Source organism: Bombyx mandarina, chromosome 17 (assembly GCF_030267445.1).
Source record: "Bombyx mandarina strain Sakado chromosome 17, ASM3026744v2".
NCBI classification, from domain to species: domain Eukaryota; kingdom Metazoa; phylum Arthropoda; class Insecta; order Lepidoptera; family Bombycidae; genus Bombyx; species Bombyx mandarina.
The window spans coordinates 16671725-16688427 of NC_143223.1; the positions used below are offsets into that span (position 1 = coordinate 16671725).

At 44.9% G+C, this 16703-nt stretch overlaps 2 protein-coding genes across 4 annotated transcripts in view; one reads left to right on the forward strand and one right to left on the reverse strand.

Moving 5' to 3' along the window:
- The window catches only part of Npl4 (nuclear protein localization 4), a 124160-nt gene that overhangs the window by 60600 nt on the left and 46857 nt on the right, over window positions 1-16703 (forward strand). The gene's annotated exons all lie outside the window — the stretch shown is intronic.
- LOC149501183 (uncharacterized) lies at window positions 13129-14872 on the reverse strand (the record flags this gene model as incomplete). The annotated part of the gene is made up of 1 exon (XM_089734476.1): window positions 13129-14872. A coding segment is annotated over one exon (1674 nt), but the record flags the coding sequence as incomplete, so codon positions are not given.

The window sequence follows — 16703 nt, forward strand, 5'->3', positions numbered from 1 at the left end:
TAAATTCTGTCACATGTTTAATGTAAAATAATTGAAACAAGTTTATTCATTATGTAACCATTCATATACCAAAATGAACTTAACAAAACATAGATTATTATGACACTAAAGTTTATTCAAAATTACCTCCGTGATTTTGAATACAGGCCTTCAATCTGCGCGGCCAGTCGTCTATCGCAGCACGAACGTGGTCCATGTCAATATCGGCGGCTGCCTTAATCAAAGATGTCTTGAGTGACTCCAAATTGGGATGAGGCTTTGAGCACGCCTTTTCCTCCAAGTGTTGTCATATCTTGGGGGTTGATTGCCCGCTTCCGTAGGTTTAACCCGCGATTCCCTACAAGTGACCCCTGGGTGGTGCAAAACGGGAACCAAATACATAATCGGTGGTAGGACTTGTCCGACTGGCTGGCGACCACCCTCCAACTAGAGTCCGCCGCCAAATAGCCTAGCTGTGTTCCGGCGTGTGGGTTGGAGAGCCAGTTTTATTCCTTCCCTTTCCTCTTCCTTGTTCGGGGTGAATCTTGATGATACCTGGAACATGCGGAGCAGATGTGCGTGCGAGCTCGCGGGACGTGATTGTTTGACGGGGGTATAGGGAGACCCAGTGAAACGGTGTTCGCCGCCGCCCGCCGGTCAGTTGGGGACCTGAATCCGGGTGTCACTACTCAACTCCGCCCCGGGAAGCTGTCCCGCCAACCGGTGTAAAATCCTGTCATGCGGTCGTCGTGCCGGAGTCGGAGACCGGAGTGGATCCCGGCGATCGCACGCAGGGTGGACTGGGGGCCCTTCCATGCCCTGCGTCAGTCTCTCACGCAACCCGTGGTCGAGCACGTACTGTGTTGCGCGATTTATTCAGGTGTTGTATGATTTCGCCTCAAACTTCCTACCCCATCTAATCCCACTCTCCAAAAAAAAATTATGACAGTTCGAAAAAGAAAAAGGGTTTTGTCGGCGATTCCCCATTCCACATTTAATGTGGACTTCAGCAATGTAAGGGGTCTACATAGCAACCTCGACGCCGTACACCACCATCTTGAGACGGCGCAGCCCTTTTTTTTTTTTTTTTCGGGTAGAGTGCCGAACATCCTACGAGGTCCCCGTGCAAAAGGGGCGCGCGGGGTATGTGAGACTCAACGGTCTGCATGGTGTTGTGAGCAGACCGCGGGCCCAAGGATTTTAGGACCCACCCACTAAACGACTCCCCTGCACTCTTACACCCGACGTCCGATCCCCTCCGAGGTCAGAACCCGGATGAGGTAGGGGGGCTACCGCGGTCAACACTACAACCAGACGGCGCGGCTCACCCCAAGGACGCCCAGCCGACGGTGTCTTCGAGGCGAATCGAAGGCTCTGGAACGTCGGCCGTCTCGGTACGGCAGCCCGTCGGGCCGCCCAGACGGTGCCGCTGGTGTCCCGGAATACCCCGCTGGACCAGAACCAGCCTGCCGGGTCGGGACGCGATACACCGTCGACCGGTCGCTCTATTCACTCCACGGCAGCGCGCTAGAGTGCTGGTAGCGCGCCGCGCGGCCTCACCCCCTCAGGTCGCCCCTTGACCTTCACCGGGGGGAGGCCGCCACCTACAGGGGCCGGGACGTACGGGCGTATTCTCGCCTCCGGCCCCCGGCTCGACGGCGACGGATCGGTGCGGAAAGGGAAGAGCTCTCCCTCTCTCGCTCCGCCGCCTCCTTCTGCGAGATGGTGGACTCGCAGAAGTCGAGCATCGCCTTCCAGGACGCGTCGCTGCCGAGCATCGTAGCCACGACGCGCCGTCAATGACCGCGACGAGGGCGGCGCGTTGCTCGTCGAATCCAGAGAAACGCGCCAATGTGTGTTCCGCTGTATCTTCCTCGTCGCGGTAAGAGACGGCGCAGCCTGCCCTACTTTTTCTGACGGAGACGCGGATATTTGCTCCGGATGATACTTCGTACCTTGAATGCCCCGGCTACGCATTGGAGCACAACTTCCTGCGTAAAGCCGGGGTGTGTGTATTCGTCCGGGCTGATGTCTGTTGTCGCCATCTACGAGGCTTCGAACAACGGGACCTGTCCCTCTTGTGGCTACGCATAGATCACGGGGGTTGTACTCGAGTCTACGCGTGCCTGTACAGGTCCCACAACAGTGATGCAGGTTCAGCTCTGATAGAGCATGTGCAAGAGGGGACTAACCGCGTGCTTGAGCAGTACCCATCTGCGGTGGTAGTGGTTCTTGGAGACTTTAACGCTCACCACCAAGAGTGGTTGGGGTCCAGAACCACTGACCTCCCGGGTCGGGCTGTCTACGATTTCGCCCTGGCCTACGGCTTCTCCCAGCTGGTGACACAGCCCACCCGTGTCCCAGATATTGAGGGGCACGAGCCTTCTCTGTTGGACCTTCTGCTGACCACCGATCCAGCCGGATACAGTGTGGTGGTCGACGCTCCGCTTGGATCGTCAGATCACTCCCTTATCCGTGCTGCCACACCACTCTCTCGTCCTAGTCGTCGAATGACGACCAGGTATCGAAGAGTTTGGCAGTATATGTCAGCAGATTGGGATGGATTGCGTGAATTTTACGCATCCTACCCATGGGGGCGGTTCTGCTTTTCCTCTGCTGATCCTGACGTCTGTGCGGACCGTCTTAAAGACGTGGTGCTCCAGGGGATGGAATTGTTTATTCCCTCCTCTGAAGTGCCCGTTGGGGGTCGCAGCAGACCCTGGTATAACAATGCCAGCAGGGATGCTGCACACCTCAAGCGGTCCGCATACGTGGCATGGAATGATGCCAGGAGACGTCGGGATCCTAACATCTCCGAGGAAAGGCGGAAATATAACGCCGCTTCCAGGTCCTACAAGAAGGTTATTGCCAGGGCGAAATCGGAACACGTTGCTAGAATTGGCGAGCGACTGAAGAGCTATCCCTCTGGGAGCCGTGCTTTTTGGTCGCTCGCCAAAGCTGCAGAAGGAAACTTTTGCAGGTCTAGTCTCCCACCACTACGCAAGTCCGATGACAGTCTGGCCCATAGTGCGAAAGAGAAGGCTGACCTTCTGGTCAAACTCTTCGCCTCGAACTCGACTGTGGACGACGGGGGTGTCACACCACCGAACATCCCCCGGTGTGATAGCTCCCTGCCGGAGATCTGCTTCACACAGTGTGCAGTCAGGCGGGAGCTCCGACTCCTGGACGTCCATAAGTCGAGTGGGCCAGACGGCATCCCTGCAGTGGTTCTGAAAAGGTGCGCCCCTGAGCTGACGCCTGCGTTAACGCGTTTTTATCGTCTTTCTTATTGCGCTAACAGGGTTCCGTCTTCATGGAAGACCGCCCACGTCCACCCTATCCCCAAGAAGGGTGACCGGTCGGATCCATCGAGCTATAGGCCTATCGCGATAACTTCCTTGCTTTCCAAGGTGATGGAGCGAATAATAAATATACAACTCCTGAAGTATCTTGAGGATCGCCAGCTGATCAGTGACCGACAGTACGGCTTCCGTCACGGTCGCTCAGCTGGCGATCTTCTTGTATACCTTACTCACAGGTGGGCTGAAGCCTTGGAAAGCAAGGGCGAGGCTCTTGCTGTGAGCCTTGATATCGCGAAGGCCTTTGACAGGGTCTGGCATAGGGCACTTCTGTCGAAGATACCATCTTACGGAATCTCCGAGGGTCTCTGCAAGTGGATCGCTAGCTTTTTGGATGGGCGGAGCATCACGGTCGTTGTAGACGGTGACTGTTCTGATACCATGACCATTAACGCTGGCGTTCCACAAGGTTCGGTGCTCTCCCCCACGCTTTTCATCCTGTATATCAATGACATGCTGTCTATTGATGGCATGCATTGCTATGTGGATGACAGCACGGGGGATGCGCGATATATCGGCCATCAGAGTCTCTCTCGGAGCGTGGTGCAAGAGAGACGATCAAAACTTTGTCTGAAGTGGAGAACTCTCTGAGGCGAGTCTCCAAATGGGGTGAATTGAACTTGGTTCAATTCAACCCGTTAAAGACACAAGTTTGCGCGTTCACTGCCAAGAAGGACCCCTTTGTCATGGCGCCGCAATTCCAAGGAGTATCCCTGCAACCTTCCAAGAGTATCGGGATACTTGGGGTTGACATTTCGAGCGACGTCCAGTTTCGGAGTCATTTGGAAGGCAAAGCCAAGTTGGCGTCCAAAATGCTGGGGGTCCTCAACAGAGCGAAGCGGTACTTCACGCCTGGACAAAGGCTTTATAAAGCACAAGTCCGGCCTCGCGTGGAGTACTGCTCCCAGCTCTGGGCCGGGGCTCCCAAATACCAGCTTCTTCCATTTGACTCCCTACAGAAGAGGGCCGTTCGGATTGTCGATAATCCCATTCTCTCGGATCGTTTGGAACCTCTGGGTCTGTGGAGGGACTTCGGTTCCCTCTGTATTTTGTACCGAATGTTCCATGGGGAGTGCTGTGAGGAATTATTCGAGATGATACCGGCATCTCGTTTTTACCACCGCACCGCCCGCCATCGGAGTAGAGTTCATCCATACTACCTGGAGCCACTGCGGTCATCCACAGTGCGCTTCCAGAGATCTTTTTTGCCACGCACCGTCCGGCTATGGAATGAGCTCCCCTCCACGGTGTTTCCCGAGCGCTGTGACATGTCCTTCTTCAAACGAGGCTTGTGGAGGGTATTAAGCGGTAGGCAGCGGCTTGGCTCTGCCCCTGGCATTGCTGAAGTCCATGGGCGACGGTAACCACTCACCATCAGGTGGGCCGTATGCTCGTCTGACTACAAGGGCAATAAAAAAAAAAAAAAAACTTGTAATCTAACGGATTCAAATCTGGACTGGAGGAGGGCCAGTCTTCGTGCCGGATGAAGTCGATTTCACGCGCCGCCAGCCAGTCTTGTGTGCTCTTCGCTCTATGAGCTGGCGCCGAATCTTGTTGCAATACCCAGTGCCTGTTATTGAACATGGTATGAGAAACAGGTTCCACCAGGTTCGTCAGGACTGTATTTTGATACACAACTGCATTCGTTTTTACACCTTTCTCACAAAAATGTACCTCTGTTAAGCCCCAATAAGAAACTCCCAACCATACCATGAGCGAGGATGGAAAATGACCTCGTTGGACACGCGGAATACGGTTGCTCGCTTCTTCACTACTGTGTGCGTACACCTTATCATTTTGTTTGTTGTAGCTCTCTCCTACGGTAAAAATTTTTTCTTCCGAAAAAAGATTTTCCCGATATTTATTTCCCGCGTACCGCTTCAACAAAGCGCGGCATCTCTTCAGTCTCAGGTCCATTAGACGAGCATTCAAACGATGTCCTGTTTTTCTTCGATATGCCCGAAGCCCTAAGTCTTCATTTAACACCCTTTTCACCGTGGTTCTGCTTAACCCCATCTGAAGGGCCAACAGTTTCTACTTACGTTTGGGATTTCTTTGAATTCGCGCCTTCACAGCTTTTATCACTGCTGGAGTCCTAACAGACCGAGGGAGACCACTTCTTGACCTGTCATCTACACTAGAGTCTTCATTGTATCGTGTGATGGTACGATAAACGAATCTTTTGGTTATATTTAAATTTTTCAGTATGTTAAAAATTTGAATTGGCGCGTAACCGCAACCATGCAACACAATAACTGCAACACGGTCTTCTTTAAGCGTCCACTCCATATTTAAAAATGAGTAAAATTCTAAAAGTATACCTTTTTTATTTTCATGAACAATTCGAAATTCGAATTCAATAAACTTTTTTGTGGCCAGCATTCTAAAAGAAAAGTTTTACTGTGTCACAATACTTATGACCTGACTAGGTAATGAAAACTAGGCCGCCCGGCCGTCTCCGCTTTCGTTGATAGTTTAAAATTCATCAACATGAACACGTGCGCTACACTTATCGGGTAATATCAAAAGTGCTCGCTCGCTGATAATGCATGTACGAGTCTATATGGCAATGATTAGACGAGGAACACGTGTCCCTGTCAGGCGACAAGTAATCATTCTGCTCTTAGAATGATCGATCGACCACTGTCTGTGAGTTGTCGCGAACTGTGACACGTGACATCGGTACTACGGCACAGATTCAATCATGTTACTTCTCTCTGTACTGATACTCTGTCATATTTCTGCCAAAATCGTTAATACTTTCAGAATAGTGTTCTAGTGAATATTGTGTGCGTAAGTAGGCAGCCGGCGGCTATACGGCTCTCCACCGGCTCCACGTACCGCTTAGACTAATAGATTAGACTACTCGTGACAGGGAAGATCGAGGGAAAGAGACCGCGCAGGCGCAGCCCGAATTGGTTTACTCAAATCCGTACCACACTAGAAACCCCATTCCACGAAGCCCTTCACGCTGCCAATGATCGGAAACGCTGGAATAAACAAAAAATAAAATCCTGTCTAAACCTGATGGTCACCACGACCCTCAGCAGTGAGGAAACGTCGCGAGGAGGAGGAGAGAGACCAATACAGATCATAGTAATCATCCAGATGTAGGTGGGGAGTAGTTGAAAGTTCGAAGTCGGTAGGGTCGTGTGGCGGCCGGGACATTCTCGTTAGGCCAGGCCGACGATTTCTCTATAGAACAACATTTTATAGTTAAAATGTTGTGTAGTTAAGCTGCTGTAGTCAGCAGCTTCATTTATTTATATTTTCCTAAAATTTTCACAGAGCATTAGGAGTTTATGCATTTAATCCATAATAATTATAGCAATGTTTTAATCAATGCAGTAGGTAATTACATTTGAAATCCTTGCTTACGCACTATGTTATATCACAACGCGTGTAAATTATCGCGGGCTCAATAAATACAAAAAAAATCATAATTTGTAAAAATATTTTCTGAAGTCTCAATTTAACTGAGGCTAAAAAAACAATGCATCGCTGTGTTCTCTTTCCGCTTGAACGAACCCACCGCGGCACCGCTTCGTCTAAGGCTCTCCTTTGCTCGAGTCACATGTATATACCTGTCTATAAAAACGGTTCGACTAAAATCATTCAGAAACTAATTTACCGACATTAGCAAAAAATTGTTTGTGCGAAACCGGGGAATGCCGTTGCCCTGTCTTTTATATAAAATGCCTTCTTTAACAAAGCGAAGGTGTGTTGGCCGATCAATAACCATATTTTATGTACTCATCTTGCAAATAAACTGATCAACTAATAATACTGGATGCATATAACGATATAATAAAATTATATCATATGTTAATTAAATTGTATTTTCATGCCAGCCATGTTTCTCTTTCGGTTGTCTTTGTTAAATGAAGTATAACGTAGTGATTATATACTCTTTGAAATGAAGCACAATGTAAAGTATAAGTACCTACATTATATACATACATACATCTACTATTGTAAATAAATAAAGTTCATTGTTGTTTTACTTGCCCTCAAAGACCAACAGTTCACCTGATGGGAATGGTCACTGTCGCTATTCACGAATATCAGCAATGCTAGGGGCATGGCTGAGCCGCTGCCTACCGCTCTGAGCTACTTCGTTTGAAGAAGAATAAGTCATGCCGCTATGGGATCACCGCGTACCACGTACTATGGTTGGGTAGTACAATGGTTCCAGGCCGAAAAGATGGAATCTTGTTCGGTGGCAGGTAGTGCCATTGTCAAAAGTAGTTGACGGAATTATTGGTATGTTTTTATTTAGCTCTTACTTTTCCCGCAGCCATTTAGTTTATAGGTTAAATTCACCTACAATTAAAACTCAACCAAATTGATCAAGAAATCAAAGTCTGTTCTGAATCTTGTAAACATTTTAACCAACAGAATTCGATCACATTGTTTTCCACAACAATTCAATATTTAAAGATAAATCTTAGTTAAATCTCACCTATCATGTTTCGAATGAGTTTAATTGCGCGTAAAACAACGCTTGAGGATAAAATGATATTTTCGTTTCGTTATAATTCACGGCTACCAAAACAAAAATCCAATTAGACGAAGGAAACCGGAGCTGCGGAGCCTCGAGTCTCGTCCTTGAACGAACTCGCTGACAGTTAATGTAGTTAGCAAAAAAATGGCGCAGAAATATTTGTGACATTTTAGATTTAAAGATTTACCGATTTATGTACGACACCAGCGCACTGTATATGAGGTCGACCGATGACTTTGATATTAAACTTTCTCCTTTAAATCTTCCGTCTTAATCTTAGTCCAGCCCATTCAAAATATGATTATTTTTTCGATTATCGATTCAATGTATTTTTAATGCATAATTTAAAAAAAATTCGCGTTCTCCACTCCTTTTCCACATTCTCTATAAGTGTGGGAAATTTCATACGCCTCCGTCCGCGCAATTTTCCTAAAAAGGGGTACAAAGTTTTTGCTTCATTTTATTTATTTATTAAGTTGCACCAACAAAGTGATCATCAAGATCAAGATCAATTCATGTACCTAGTATATATAAATATATACGAGTATGACATGTTGGAGCTGTTTCATATCATTTGTAATCTAGACGTACACAGAACACGCGACTGTGTACAACTCAAAATTCTAAATGCTTACATTTGGCAGTTAGGATTGTAAGCCATCACGCGGTCCGTTGCCTCTGCGTCACCAGTCACACGCATCGGCCGCAGAAGAACCTGTTCGACCAGTCCACTGACGACGCATTGTATTTTTATGTAAAGTAACGTTCGTCCTCATGTACATAGGTTAACCTAGTCGTCTTGATGACACCTTTCTGTTTGCCACAAACTAGAATTATTTAAAAATTTCAAAAACCAATATAATATATTATAAAATTTCGCGACCGATTTATTTTATGGACATATATATTTAGAAAGTTTGATTGTTGAGCTTGAAGAGTTTGCGTTGTTCATTAATAATGTAACAGTAGAAATGCATCAACCGCGGCGACGGCGCGACGGAGGCCAGGGTATTCCTGTGTGCCAACATCCTGAGCCTGACCGCAATCAGGGCGATTGATAATACATATTTATTTTCACGACAGGATAAAGTCTGCCGGGCCCACACGTTGTAACAACAACGTTCATGACATTGATCTCAAATTAAGACATTAAAAGTTTTTAGCTATAGTCTCGTGATTAGTCTCAGCTGAATATTTAGCGGCTAGAAAAATTTGCATGATGAATTTTTGCGGCTCTACTGCGAAATCAGTTCGCAGTAATGGGTGTTTTCCCCCTGGGGTCCTGTCTAAGTTTCCCCACAATGGCTATTTTAGGTACTGATTGTTCCCGTCCTGTTTGTTTATGAACCGAACTTAGCGTAGTAGGACCATCTTAGTAATAGGCTACAGGTCCTGATTGCAACCCGAGCAACCTGAGTTTGGAATGAAAATAAAGGCATTGGTTTCATTTCTTAAAACTGATAGACGCTTATAAGTATGCTATCGGAATGGCGTCTTTTCGATGTTGAGGAAAAAAGTGGTTTTAATAATCCTCAATTTGATTGGTTAGACATTCCTTAAGCACTGATTTAATTTATTTCGTTTTATATAACAAGTGAACAAAACACAACCCTACTACGAATTACAGAGATATCAAAAACATGAAAAAGGTGTACATTATAAGGAGAGGGATTATTTCAGATTTTTGTAAACACGAGTGGAGAGTACATAGGCGGCACTGAAAATTTCGGGAATTAACTTAGTGACACAACATTACTATTTAAAAATGTATTTATTGCTTTTCGAAGTATTCTCCGCGAAATTTGACACATTTTTCCATACGATGGAACCAATCATTGAAGCAACCATTCCATTCGGAAGTTGGGGTCTCCAAAATGGCCGTTTTGTAGGCGTCCACAGCTTCTTCAGGTGATGAAAATCTCTGTCCACGCAATTTATTCTTTATTTTAGGGAAAGTAGAGAAATCATTAGGGCTTAGGCCGGGGCTGTACGGCAGATGGTCTAATAATTCTATGTTTTCTTGCGCTAAAAACTCTTTTGTTCTGTGCGCGGTGTGAGAACTCGCATTGTCGTGATGGAGGATGATGCGGCGGTTGCAATTCTCTTTACGGAGTTCAGAAACGACCTGTGGCAAACAAATGCTAGCATACCATTCTGCATTAGCCGTTCTTTGTCCCTCAAGAGGAATAGTCGTAACATGGCCGGTTTTGGAGACAAACGTGGCCACAATTTTTTTTGCAACACTCCGTTAACGAATAATTTTTGTTGGCTTTAACTCATTTTCGAACACCCAAACTCGTGACTGGTTTTTTGTTTCGGGTTCGTACGCGTATATCCAGGATTCGTCACCTGATACAATGTTGTATACAGCATTTGAGGATCCTGCGTGGAATCTTTCGAGAGTTCTGACGCACCAAGTAACGCGAGCCGCTTTTTGCTCTTCACAGAGCGAATGCGGTATCCATCGGAAAAACAACTTTTTTACACCTAATTGTTCATGCAAGATTATTTGTATTTGACTCATGCCAATGTCTAAAGTTGCCTGAATTTTACGGTATGTCACATGTCGATCTTCCTCAATCAGCTTACGCACAGCATCAACGTTTTCTTGGGTGACTGCAGTTTTTGGACGACCTTGACGGGGATCATCACTGAGCTTGACACGTCCACGTTGAAACTCAGCAAACCAGCGATAAATTGTGGTTTTGGATGGGGCTTCATCACCAAATGCAGAAATCATCCGGTCAACACACTGTTTTTGTGTTAAACCACTTCGAAAGTCATAATAAATCATCGCTCTTGAATTTTCTCGTGTCAATTCCATTTTCTCAACGACTAAACAAGTTTGACAAAACCTCGTGACAAGACCGAGAATCTTTTTTTAAATAAATAAATGGTATTCGATTTTTAAAACCAAGGAGTTTTCAATTAAAAATATTTTAATATGACAGGAACAGTGGAAATATTCCATTCCCGATACTTTTAGTGCAGCCCTCGTACAAGAGGCTTATTTTGTCTGGACAGGTGAACGAGCTTACGCCTAATCTGGTTTTAAGTTGTAAGAGGAATCCATAAACTTCACAACATACAATGCCGCCACCCACCTTCTATCTTTCTCAATTGTGTAGTAACTGCGAAAATTATTTAATTGTTTATTACACGTTGTTTATTCCGTCATCGTCGAAGTGATTCGTGAACGTGCTAAGTGTTTACGTACATTACTAAATAGAAAAATTAATGTCTGTCTACAGGATTTATACACCGATGTAATCACATCGCTTGTTACCAGTACACCGGCCGTACTACTCTATCCTATCCGTACTATCCTTTATTTATCCTGGCTACGGTGACTTTAACATAAATAGTTGATTAAAGCGATGGATAGTCTAGTCGAGTCCTCGACTGTCGGAGACACCTCGGGGGAGCCGCGCGTCTGTTTGCATTGTTGACTGCGGGATCTACCTAATTATCCTGATCCGATTTCCCTCTCGGGCGGGATTGGACGACGGAACACAGTGGTCGATTGGGTTTAGTCGGTAGTTATCTTGGATTAGACATAATCCGGTCTGATCCCCCATTAGTCGAGTGTGCATAAATTGAATTCCCGATGTAAAAAAGGTGGTGGTATTTATTAGCGTGGGATTAGAAAACGCTCTCAACTCAAAATCTAATAAAATCGAAATGTTAATAGACAGTTTTGTATTTGTACAGCGTACATATGTATACACAACTAGCAAATCAGTTTTGCACAAGATACTAGTAAAACTACAATACTATAAAAATATAAGGACTTTAAAATATGTGTGTGGCTCTCGCGACTCTCGACTCGGACTCGCTCGTCGGTTGAAAACTGAAGTGCTCAGCTCATTAATCGATAATACCTATTATTCTGTAACTATAACTGTTCTTGTTTTTTATGTACCCTTTGCAGTCCTAAGACTAATGCAATGTAAGAGTTGTGGGTGACTCACATGTATTTATTTATTTTATAATATTTTATTATAATTACACTACACAACAACACATACATACTTTATTTTATTTCAACACATTCATTTATCACACAATCATACAAAACATTATTTACACTAAACAAAATAAAATTCACAAGCAAAGTCGGGCGATAACTGCAGTATAGCGGCGGCGATAATATTTCGCTAGTACATCGGTGCATAGACGAACCTGTCGTCGCATTTTTACCGATCCACCGCCACGAGTCGAAATCCGACTTCTTAGCTCGTATGAGGTCCTTTGCAGAGAAGATACGCCCAGTCCCTCCTCAACACCATTCGACACAAAAAACATTCGTTTTTAAAGACCTCGCCACTTGTAGTCATGTATTCCTCCGAGAAGACTTGTTACGTGGCTCACTTCAACCTACCTATACAGGACCACACGAAGTACTTAAAAGAGGCGATAAATATTTTTCTATTCTTGTCAAAAACAAAGCTGTGACGGTAAGTATAGATCGCCTTAAGCCGGCATATATACTATGCAATGACACCGGCACGACCTTAAGTCACACATCTCCACCAGATACACCACCCACTCCACCACACCAACACCTCCCAGTAAGAACAACACGATCAGGCAGGAGAGTACACTTTCCTGATTATTATCGCCCGTAGGCACGGTCTCCGGAGGGGAGTGATGTGGGTGACTCACATGTATTTATTTATTTTATAATATTTTATTATAATTACACTACACAACAACACATACATACTTTATTTTATTTCAACACATTCATTTATCACACAATCATACAAAACATTATTTACACTAAACAAAATAAAATTCACAAGCAAAGTCGGGCGATAACTGCAGTATAGCGGCGGCGATAATATTTCGCTAGTACATCGGTGCATAGACGAACCTGTCGTCGCATTTTTACCGATCCACCGCCACGAGTCGAAATCTGACTTGCGAGCGCGCATCCCGTATTATCTTTTCTGTTCTACGCCTTTTTATAATTTTTGCTTTTTGTTTCGTGTACCTGCTTGTGTTGCTTGGACTATCTATTTCTTGTGTACTTTCTCCTTCTTTCTATATATTGTGTTCGTCTTAAATAAAAACTTTATTGTCTCCATTTGTGTTTGGAAAGACATTATAATACAACCCAAGACGACTAAAGAGTTAATATAAAAATAAAAGTTAAATTTATTATAAAAAAAAAAGAACACAATTCCTAACCTAAAAGTACATGTTATTATCCGCAACATGCTTCGTCAGATTACAGAAATAAAGTTATCAGCAACATGCTTCGTCAAAAAGTACAATACTTACTTTCAGCTGCAAGCGTCGTCATAAGTAACATAAAGGTCCACGCTAACAGCAATGCGCGCGTAGGCATCGGCTAGTCAAACAAGCCACTCTGGATCGCACCCGGCCCGAAAGTACCCATTACGCTAGCAGCATTGCCACGCTGTATGGCAATGGATAATCTCTGAACCAGGTACGACCCAGACCGAGGATCGTGGCCTTGCCCTCTGAGGCGGTGGCCAATTGCGGCAATAAACTTTTTGGCCTCCGAACTCCACACACCCGTCGTTTCCACTGCCACTGGAACAAACAGGTATGTAGATTTCAGAGCATCGTACTTGGCATGCTTCGTTTTAGCCGACGCCTCAGCAGCAAAGCCCGCACATTGTCGGGTCCCAGATAAATGACACGCCGCGTACGTACAGCTACAGGTTGCGTCCCATAACAAGCAGCGTCCCTTCTCCCAAGGAATCAGAGTCAAACCATCCGGCCTCTTACCATCCGACCTGCTGAGGCCTGGTGGTTCCAACACACGCGGGATATTTGCGGTGACCAAAGCACGTCGAATAATATCATTAAGTGCATGGTGTCTCGGGAAGCGGCCAGCCGATCTAACACAACTCAGTCCATGCAGTCCGGCGGCATCCACCATACTACCACAGACACATCGATGGGGCTCGCAAATGCTGCAACCGAGTCTCAAAGCTGTGGCCACTCTCAATGAATTGTTATCAAGAAGTGTCCCCAGCTGTGGTGAAGGCAATGCTTGCAACCAAGCACCAGATTCCGGACAGGAGACCGCTTTCAGGCGCGCTAATTCAACTCCAGTGGCGTCTCCCAGCAAAGTTGACAAAGTCAGCTTGCACAGCACATCATCCCAACACCTCTGCGAGCTCCTGTTCACCGGGAGCGCCTCATTCGGACATAAAAGGCCCCAAGCCGCCAAAGCCTCGCTCGCAAACGGAATCGTAGATCCATCACCATTCGTACCCAGTAACTTAGCAACAAAGTCTACAACCCCATAACACGAAGCCAGGAAAGCAGCGAGCCCAGTACGCTCCATTTGTCGCACCCCCAGGCCGCCATGACGTATAGGCAAAACAGCCTGGCACCATTGTCTGTCATCCAAGCTTACGTTTAAAATAGTCTCCAGTGTATCCCTCAACAAAGCATCAAACTGGGCTACATCTTGAGTGAAGAGCCACGTTGGACAAGTTCTCACCAAATACGTCAAACGAGGCATCGAAAAGCAACAACGAAGCAAGACGAGAGCCACGTGAGATGATAAGCTCAATAGGTTGCCGCGCAATGACGACAATAACTGCCTTTTTATTTCCAGAGAACTTGGTACTCCATCCTGAAATATTGGAGAACCAAGCAAAATGAAATTACTTTTAGTCAAAACTTTGATACCTGGAACCAACTCCTGAAAATCTTTAACTACGCTTGCTGATACTTCAGTAGAAAAGTATACTTCACATTTCCCAGTATTAACCTCCAAGCCGACATCTCGCAACTTCGGAAACAAAAGTCTGATGTCGTCTAGCACGGAATCTGGGGGACCACCTATTGTGCCGTCATCCAAATACCATAGGTTTAAAGGTGACTTGACGGTCTTTATAATGCTGTGAATAGCAAGACTAAAAATTAATGGGCCAAGAGGATCGCCCTGCTGTGCACCTACCTCCGAGTCAATGGAAGATTCCATAAAGAACAACTTGCTGGAAGAGCTGTAACACTGATACAAGAATGGGTATAAAGCCGGAAAGAGTTAATATTATATTAGTCATCGATATTTAAGTGAACTTTTGTTGAATGTTATATTGTTTTGGTGCGCGTGCGAGAGTACCGTGATTCGTAATTTGTGTATTCCCTTGATTTGCTCAGACATTATGTAGAATGACTCAGGTATGAATTACTGTGTGTTATTTCGACTCTTTGGGTTTGTGATTCTTAATGTTATCTCTTCGAGTTTCTTTAAAATCGGACAGTTAACAGGCTGTTAAAAAGCAGTACCTAATTGTTAGTGCAACACAGGTCTATTGACCAAAAGTGGTCGCATCCAAAACTTAACCGTTCAGTAACATCCGACGAGAGAATTGCCGAGGCTCGAGTCCGATCTCCACGACCGCTTCGTCACGAGCAGTCACGACCTACGGCTGAACGTCATGGGCGACGGTTACCGTTCTTATCGTAGTCATTGTGTTTATGAATCCAGAATAATGTGTACATAGTTATGACGCAAAGTGAGAGATGTTCATTTTTAACACTTTAAAGTTTGAAGGCGTTTTGAAATTAAGTCACATTTTCATCTTACATTAAACTTTCTCGAACAGCACATTGCGGTCTTGCGGCCAAGGGCGATGTCCATCTGCAATTATAATCGCAGAGACTACAGACGGAGGAAAGTGAGGCCGCTGTCCTTCTGGCTGGGACGGAACATTTCTATTAACATTCCTGACAGACTTTCAAATCACACACAATATATTTCTTTGTTAGAAAATAATTATAACTCGGAAATGAGTTTTTAACGAAGACAAATCTTAGTGCTAGTGAGTCTAATGAGGAAACGTGAAGAAATTATTGTAGTTAAAAAATTGAAAAGCGATTTCAAGCGTAGAACACATCAATAAAATTTAATAACGAGATCATATCGGCTCCATAATAAAAATCGCTTCGAATGTGACGGAAGAAAGTGTTAACACTCATAAAAGCCATACAGTGGAACATAAAATATCCTCCTTATTTTATGTCTATTAAAAATGGTTGCCATGGTACGCATGTAAGATAATTGTACATTAGCGCGAAGTCAATTCTCCTTGATTTTGTAAACGTCGTATGAAGCGGAGTGTATGTTTGATAGCTAGCTAGCTCTCTTTGTAGGCTTACGACGAAAGAAAGATATTCCACCGAGCGGGTGATATTGCTCGGTAGACCGACGGTCCAATTGTCGTTGTTTGGAACTTGTATATATGCAAGCTTATCTTAAAAATGTCGTAAGCGAGATTCAGACATGTGTCAAATATCTTATGTTCTGTGATGGTTCTCACACTCTTTCTTTTAGCTTTAGGTTCATGAAATGTTAACAGCATTAAAACGATAAACCTGTTTTGAATTTATTCTAGTAAATGACTTCAGTTTTACGTGTGTGATTAGATGTAATTTACGTAGTATATTAGGTACAACTGACCTAGCAAGTTCTGTTACATCATATTTAATTTTTTAAGACCTTTTTGTTTTTTTAAAAATCGAAAACATACCTTCGACCTATTGGCACATCTGATTTCAAAACATCATGTTTCTCGCAAACACTATGCTCACATAGAATGTGTGTGGGCGGGCGGAGGAGGTCGCGAGAGATGTCGTTATGCCTTCCAGGAATCATAAGTGAAGATGGTGAAATTTTCGTCATTTACTATTACGGAATCCTGTGTTTTCCTTTTGCGTAGGTACCAAATGGAGTGTTGGCATCTTCCTTCGCATTCAATAAATGTTTTAGCAGAACGCGCTCTCTACGTCTCAGCGTATTTATCGGTCGTGTCATCATTCATAATGAAGAACGTGTGGGCGGGCGCCATACTGTCCCCGGGCACAAGGTG